Here is an 8,204-nt window from a genome sequence, read left to right as displayed (position 1 = left end):
GAAGCCTCATGCAACTTAACTCCGTTGTTTTCCGCGTTGCTGTTATGCGGGGAGCCTGCCGAAGTTCACTGGCTCGCTTGTGCTTAGCCTTGTGGACAAGTTCGGCAGCAAACGCGAGCACCAAGTTGGTTGCTTTCTTAAGAGGATGCTTTAGCTCAGATCCAGCTCAAATTTCAGTGTTCAAGTGCGTATAAAATGCAGCTGTTTTACGAGACATCCACTGGACCGATCGGAACGTCGGTCAGCCCGTTTGAGGCACCTTACTTCTGCTCGTCCAACTTTCATCCCACAGTGTGATGCGCTTCCACCTGTCGGCCACCACTTTCACCTTGGAAGTCCGCCTCGACAGCCATGCGCACGCCGAGTCAGCAGCCCCGAAGAGTCCTTTTCAACATCGCAGGACACAACGTCGTCCCATGTTCCTTCTTTTAAAACCAACGTTTATTTTTTTACTCTTCTCTTCTAAAGCCCACCTCCACGAAGTTTTGTGTCGCGTGTCTCGTGGAGTAGACGTGTCGGGGTACATTTTACGCAGCCGAGGCTCACGAGCACGAGGAAAATCTGTGACGTAAGTGTGCAGGAGTTTGGAGACTAGTGGCGCTGGTTTGTACGTCGCGAATGATGTTCCTACAGCCGCATCAGTAACGCTGTACACACGGAGTGTACGCGTGTACGTAACTTGTTTCTGGCAGTTTTGTCCAGTAGTGAGAAGGAAAAAAACAACTTCGGAGATTGGGCGGTGGGTCACGTGAATTTCAATGCGGCTCCAATTCGCTTGAGTGCGCCGACCGCTGCCACGCGCTAACACTTTGGGTATAAGGCACTGTATCATGTTTGACGCGATGTCCGACGTGCCCCTTTACGTACGTTTAGCAACGTCGGGAGTATCGTTTCACCTTTGTTGTGTTACCTGCATATATAATAATAATAATTATACGGTTTTACGTGCCAAAACCACTTTCTGATTATGAGGCACGCCGTAGTGGAAGACTCCGGAAATTTCGACCACCTGGGGATCTTTAACGTGCACCTAAATCTAAGTACACGGGTGTTTTCGCATTTCGCCCCCATCGAAATGCGGCCGCCGTGGCCGGGATTCGATCCCGCGACCTCGTGCTCAGCAGCCCAACACGTGTTACCTGCAGCCAAGCGCTAACTTGTTAGCGTTTTTCTAGCTGATGATTGATTTTTTTTTCCATGAAGAAACGTGGCATAAATGACTGTATATTACCACGACATTTAACTATTCTGTAATTATGAAGACTTGCCAGAAAACACCGGAGCGGCTTCCTTTAATACAGTCTACAGCACTATGGTATAAAATTATAAAGGTTTGACGCATTATAGACACTCCGTCATAATTCGTGACTAAGGGGGGACAGTTCAGTGCATAACTCCTGAGAACGCTTACACCTCTCGAGTGGCAGCTGCAATTGATCACGTCTATGCAAGGCCGTGTAGAGGCGTTAACCGTCTAGCGTATAGATATGCGCCTGTGCTTGCAATTCTACCTGCACCTCGAGACCAAGGCCATGATAATGGAACGTGTCTAATAGTTCTAATGGCGCTCCGCTTACTTACGTCATCACCATGATCAGCCAATCGTGAGCGGTAGATGAGGGAAAAAAAAGAAAAGAATCGAGCAAAAGGAACCGCTGCATTATACGGGTCCAACAGTGTGCTGGAAGTCGCCGAGAAGCTTCGTGTCCACCGCTTCCGGCAGGGTGTTGGACATATACAGGTTGTCTTAACTATCACGCACCAAGGTAAATGTGCGAGATAATCGGAGTATGTTTTGAGTTCAGCCTAACTGCATAATTAGTCTTAATTAATAAACTTCTCAAGTACTATAATTCGATGAAAAGTGTGAATGAGAACACTGGTGAGCAACATGAAAAACTCCCGGTACAGCTTTCTGTTGCTCGATGCGTGCATCGTAAACGTTTTTCCGAGCGTGAAAGAAGCCCTCGAATACACGCAAAGTGCCTGGAGCGACCAGTCGCGCGAGGAAAGCAAATCAATCAATCCTTTACTTAACGTAGCCAGGTAGAACCTTAAGGTTGAGTGCTGGCGCACGCATACATAACAAGAAAGACTACAGGGGAATACATGTTTTAAAAATATGAATAAAAAGAACAAATATGAAAAGAAAAGTGTGCATACGTAAAACAAACGTTAGGTAACGACAAAAGAAAAAGGAGGTGAAAGGCACTTGAACAATGTGTGAAACTATGAAACAAGAACGTAAAGCTCGGTAAAAAAATAATGACAGTGAGCTACGAAAAAATATCTAGATCATGAGAATAAGCGTTACAATTAAAGACCCGGTATTCTGTGTACGGTTGAGTGTCCTTGCCAGGCAAGAACGTGGAAAGGTCTTTCTCTGGTGGTCTTGAGCGGGATACAATAAATGATACAACAGAGGAGTTCAGGGCAGGCGAGGATACCATGAAGGAGTTTGAAAAAAAAAGAAATAAGAACAGAAAAACAGGTCAGCGCGATTACGTAGGCAGCCAAGTAAGGACAATGAGAATAATCCAACAGTGCTAGAACGAGCTCCAGTGTCCGCCTAAGCACCGCTATTGAACATGACACAATGCTATCTGGGGATTTGAGCAATTTCATTGTCCCTGTAGATGTGCAGCGTTGCTGTGTGGGACGTTAGGACAGAAATTCGAGCATGTTGGTTTTGCTTCTTTTGGGTAAAAGATGCAGCCGCACGGCGGCTGTGATTCCTGTGAGCTACTGTGTAAACTACTAGACGCTGTCTCTGCAACCTCGCTTTGACGCTGTGGGCGCTGTGCCGCGGCCTGGTTTTCCATCAACCACCCCCCTCCTGGCGCATCCCCATTGTGGGCATGTGCCGTGTTTGCGGCTTATGATCATCATTGTCATGTACGCCATCTCTGTGCCGCAAACACCTTCATGAGCACGACAACAGAGAAATGCACGCAAACACGCCGCCATCTTTTTAAGAAAAATTTCTATGCGATGCACGGAATCCACTACAGTCCACTACAGTACTGCTCGTACTGGCCTTAGAAATACACGCACAGACGCCACCGCTCTCGGAGTCTGTGTAAAGCGTAAAGCCTCGCACCAATTGCCGAGCACTGGCGAGGGATAGTTCAGTGGTTCGCGCCCTCGGCTCCAAAAATCACACTGGCTTCAAATGCCGGTAGATTCTGTTGCGGAGTTTTCTTTTTCTTAGCCCTGTGGCATTGGTGAAGCCGGGTATGACGAGATAGCGTTAACGACGACAAAAATCGTCGTTGTGCGTCGTCGATGACAACGGTGGTCATCAGCGCCAACGGAATGCGCGGACTGAGGCGATGGGCGGGACGGACGAACAAGGCAAAGCTAATTTCGAGCACTTAACTGCCGTCGTAGCAAAGTGAGTCAATGGAAGTTTATATTTATAATTAACAGACCTATCATCCATCTTAAGTGGTGAACCATTAGGGACCGCTAAATTATAATTTGGACCCGTCCCGCCACCTCTATGCAAAAAAAAAAAGAAAAGCAGCTTCTGTGTTCTCAAAGGTGCTTGGATGGCCCCAAGGAACTCGTGATGATGAAAGCAGTGGACAGTGAAACTTGTTTTGGCGGGAACTGCCCAGCGGCAGAGTAAAGTTTCGTTCGTTCTCCGTCCTCGCTTCACCGTTGGAACTTGAAGCTTATCGGACGATGATCGGCAGTTGTTGGTCAAACGCAGGCAGGAAACGATGAGGTCAGATGTACAAGAAATATTTATACGTGAACTTTTCTATATACATGGCAGGTAAAACAAATACATTACAAACTTGAACAATTGAGAAACAAAGTCCCACTCTTCTACTGTCTCAATGACTGTTAGAGCCCAGACTCGTTTTAACGTACATAGTACGGAGGCTCACTGATCTATCAGCAATCCTGATTTCAGCAAAGTCTGAGGGACAGCATGTCGTCCCGATTTTTATAGCCCAAATATACAAAGAAAAAAGGCGGTAGGGCCGTTGGCCCGTCCCACAGGTTCAGTTGCCAATCAGAGTCAACCGTTTGTTAAGCCACAACCCACAGGGATGGGCTTACTCTTAAAAATAAACATATTGGAAAACCAAAGCTCTTTTCCTTCTTCGCCAAAACTCCGTTGCCCTCTCATTTCTCCGTAGTGAGTGACCGGCTCAGCAAAACACGCCAGGCCCGAACAAGTTATCGCTAGACCATTTCAAATCCCAACGGCGTCTAGGCTGCAAATGTCTCGGAAGCAGGGGCACCGGCACCACGAAGTGCGGCTGTACTCAAAGTTTGGCCGTCTGGGAGACGGATGACCCTCCTTGTCCTTCAAACTTATTGTCTACAAGACAAAGTTCTTTGAGTGCGTGTTTCCAAGACGCCGTCGTGCGAATGCACTCTTTACGTGTGCACCGCATTCCTACAGCGTGCACGGTAAGCTGGTCTTCGACACCACGCAGGCAGTCGCACACAACAACAAGGCTGGCGATTACGTTCCGGACGCGTAGAGGATTAGGTCCATGCTCACTGCATGCGGCACGGAGTCAGAGTTGCTAAGTCCTTCTTAACCTCGGCGGCGCCTCCAATTAGTCAGGGACTCGGGCGCCAGACCCACAATACCTTTTGTACAGCGGTTCGTTTCAAGGCTGGTCTGTGTGACCCGTCGGCGGACTGCCAACATCGTGCGCACAATACTGACTTCCAGGAATCGGCACACGCCCGCCTGGAACCTGCCGCGACGCGTCACCCAACCCCGCGCGTTGCCTGTGACCCCACATAACACAGCAACTGTCGCCCCGCTGACATGGGGGGAAGTGAACCCCCTCTCTATACATACAGCACGTGGCCGATTCGTGAAACTTAAAAACACGAACAATCAGAGCGACCTTACACGTCCCTCCTAAAGAGTATACTGGGCTCACAATGTTCCCAGCTATACTACAAGAGCCAAAGGGCGCTGTATCGTAATATTTAGGCTCCGAAGGTGCCGTAGTCAAAGAAAATTGACATACGCTGCCCAACACGGGTGCTGCGGAGTCCGTAAGGAACAGGAAAATGAACTGAAAGGACCACGGAAAAAAAAAAACAATTTTCTCACAGCGATAAAAGAAAAGGGCGAAAGCTCAACACATTCATGACAGTGAGCATGCAAAAGAAACACTCATGTATGTACAGGAACACTCCAACGCACTGCACGGCACAACAGCAGTAAAGTAACATATGCAGGTTATATACATAGTATGTCCATAGTCTTATAACCCTCACACACATAGACGACAGCAGCCACAGAAAGTTCCACCAAGGCTGAACTGTCCCACGCACACATCCTTCAGGTGAACGGGAACATTCACGCCTGTCCCAGCTGGCATGGCTGTTTCTGTCTATCCTTTCTTTTCTGCTCTTTACTCGATTGGCTCCCATGAATGATTCGAGAGCCTTGACAATGCATCGGCATTGGCGTTACATGTTCCTTTCCGGTGACGCACCGTTACATTGTAGCGCTGTAGTGAAAGCGCCCATCTTGCTAACTTGGCCCCCTGCGGGGTGCTGGTTGTCAAATATGACAGTGGGTTATGATCAGAGACAACATTCACCACTGCTCCGAAAAGCCAGTAGTCAAATTTCTTGAGTGCCCAAATAATGGCAAAGGCTTCTCTCTCTATAGTCGACCAGCGCGCCTGTGTCGGGTTAAAGCGGTGGCTAGCAAAAGCGATCGGCTTTTCTTCTCTGTCCGCTGACATTTGAGCTAAACAGGCACCGGCCGCCGTCGCTGACGCATCAGTGAATAGCCAGTACGGCTGATGAGGCTCAGGCGTGTTCATGGCGACAGCCTGACAGAGAGCTAATTTCAGACTTTCGAACGCGCACTGCGCTTCTTCCGACCATGGAATTGAATTAGGAACCCCTCGCCTTGTCAAAGCTGTAAGCGGGCTCGCCACGTCGGCGTAGTTTGAGACATAGTCCCGATAATGCCCACAAAGCCCCAACAGACTTCGCAACTCTTTCTTTGTGTGAGGTGGCACAAGACCTTCTATGGCAGCTATCTTGGTTGCCCAACCTGTGTCAAAGAGGAGTACTTGGTCCCCGACATTAAATTCTTTAGTCCGTGCCCTCCTATTGTAAACTAGAGCATGTTTGCTCTGGCACTCGGTGCCTGTCAACTCAGCTACACTCTCGGCTAGTTCTAGCTCCCGCTGACTGGGCACCCCAGTGACATCTTGTATGAAACTATTCTCTTGCAACTTAGGCATTTGCTCTGTCGTTTCCTCGAAACTTAGACCGCAGTCCGGCTCAGTGTTATCGACCATTTCGACTGATTGGACCCCTGCCCGCGGAATATTTTCCTCTCCAAACTCCTCTTTTTCCTGCGCCCGTAGTAGTTCCCAATCTTCCTTTGACAGCAGGCAGTCAACCCCGTTTGCAGGTTCGTCGGTAACCGCGCACACCAGATCGATCCTCTGCGGTTGTATCACAGCCCCCGGGCGATGCATGCCTACGGGCAGCGTAGCTAGCTTAGCTCGAATGGTGTTTCCGAATGCCGACTCAAGTCTTACTGTTCGTGATGGCTCCTGTAAATCGATGGGCAACATACTTTTACGGACTACCGTTATCTCACTACCTGTGTCCAACACAGCTTCCGTTGCTATATCCCCGCACATGATAGGGATTAGGTCCAGCTTCGACCTCCCCGAGCTAGCATTTTGAGCTACGACATGTACTCTAGCGCTTAGCACCCTTTCTTGCTCTGGTGGAGGTTCTTCACTTACAACAGCAACCTTCTGTACCCTTTGTTTTTGCACAGTCGGTGGCTTCCCCTGCGGTTCTTTATCTGAAGCTTTTGGGCAGTCTCTGGCTAGGTGACCCTGTATATGACACACGTGGCATCTTAAATTTGTCCTCTGCGGGCCAGCTAGTTTTGCGCGCTGCGGCAATGAGGCTGTTGCGGCTGGCTTAGTTGCTCGTCCTTTCCCTTTAGCTTGCTCGAAAGTCTCGAGTACTTTTGCCACCTCCACTGGCTTAAACCAATCTTCGCCTTCCCGCAAAAGAACATATTCTAGGGCTTCTGAGCTTAGACTAGCTTTCATACGGTCAGCGACCATAAGCTCCGTCATAGCTTCTTTGGTGTTTGCAGTGCGAGACTGAAGGTAATAGGCCAAATGGGTTCTAGCGCGGGACGCGAACTGAGCCCAAGTTTCCTCCTTTCGTTTAGAAGCCTTTTCAAACCTCTCCAAGTATTTAGCTGGCGTGAGCTTAAGTTCATCTAATACTGCCTTCTTTACAGTCTCATAATCTGTACATTCCTCGTCATTGAGGCCACGCAACAGATAACGAACCCGCTCGGCCAGCGCCGGCATGATCAAATGTACACGGCTGTGTTCTGGTACTTGAAAAGATGAAAACAACTTTTCGACCTCATCAAACCATATCGGAACGTCAGCGTCACACGGCAACCGGTATGCCTTAAGCACTTTAGCACATTGTGCTATTCCATCCGTGATGGCACCGCGCCGATCGCTTCCTTCCGACACCGAAGGCGGCCTGCTCGACTGCTCGAGCTCCACTCTCCGTAGAGCAATGCGCTCGCACTCTAGCTGTAGGCGCACCTTTTCCAGCTCCAGCTCCAGGCGTCTCACCGCCATGGCCTCTGGATCTGTCGTGCTCGGAGCCTGCGAAGCTCCTTGCGTCTCACTATCCATTTCAGTATCCGACGTCTCAGACTCGGTCTCTCCGATGCGTTGTAGTTCCTGCCGTCTCTGACCCTCTCTTTGTTCAGATGCCGTATCAATGTTTACGTTAGCCTCACTCGCATTCGCTGTTCTGCGCGTGAACACCATTAACCCCACTGAACAACAGCCATGCCAACCTAGACAAAACGCAAGGAATCCCGCTCACCCGTTGCTGCTGGGGGTGCCGCCTGACGTCCTTGTCCAGATGAATTGCAACCCTTGCGGAATTCGCTGGTGGCCTTCTGATTCCTTGCGCCTGGCTCGCTGCTCGTTCCTCGTTGTGGGGCTTGCCGATCCTGTCGTGCTGCGCCAGTAAAGTTTCGTTCGTTCTCCGTCCTCGCTTCACCGTTGGAACTTGAAGCTTATCGGACGATGATCGGCAGTTGTTGGTCAAACGCAGGCAGGAAACGATGAGGTCAGATGTACAAGAAATATTTATACGTGAACTTTTCTATATACATGGCAGGTAAAACAAATACATTA

The 8,204-nt window shown here is 49.3% G+C and overlaps 1 protein-coding gene across 1 annotated transcript; it reads right to left on the bottom strand.

The window, feature by feature from the left end:
- Nucleotides 1-241: 241 nt before the first annotated feature.
- On the bottom strand, nt 242-7,828 carry LOC139054497 (uncharacterized). Its single transcript, XM_070531557.1, has 2 exons — nt 6,364-7,828; nt 242-341 (listed from the first exon to the last, which is right to left on the bottom strand). Exons 1-2 carry the CDS (start codon nt 7,689-7,691, stop codon nt 242-244), a joined length of 1,428 nt encoding a protein of 475 aa, XP_070387658.1. The 5' UTR covers nt 7,692-7,828.
- Between the last annotated feature and the right edge of the window lie 376 nt (nt 7,829-8,204).

Source organism: Dermacentor albipictus, chromosome 1 (assembly GCF_038994185.2).
Source record: "Dermacentor albipictus isolate Rhodes 1998 colony chromosome 1, USDA_Dalb.pri_finalv2, whole genome shotgun sequence".
Lineage (NCBI taxonomy): Eukaryota > Metazoa > Arthropoda > Arachnida > Ixodida > Ixodidae > Dermacentor > Dermacentor albipictus.
Note: the sequence above shows the minus strand (reverse complement) of the source record. Positions and strands in the feature narration are given on the sequence as shown.

Bases quoted from the DNA above. Each gene is read 5' to 3' on its own strand.
- LOC139054497 (XM_070531557.1), bottom strand. From the start codon at position 7,691: ATGGATAGTGAGACGCAAGGAGCTTCGCAGGCTCCGAGCACGACAGAT. The intron at 342-6,363 runs GCAGGAAAAAGA...ATGGCTGTCGAG, and splicing joins GATTGGGAACTACTACGGGC to GCGGACTTCCAAGGTGAAAG.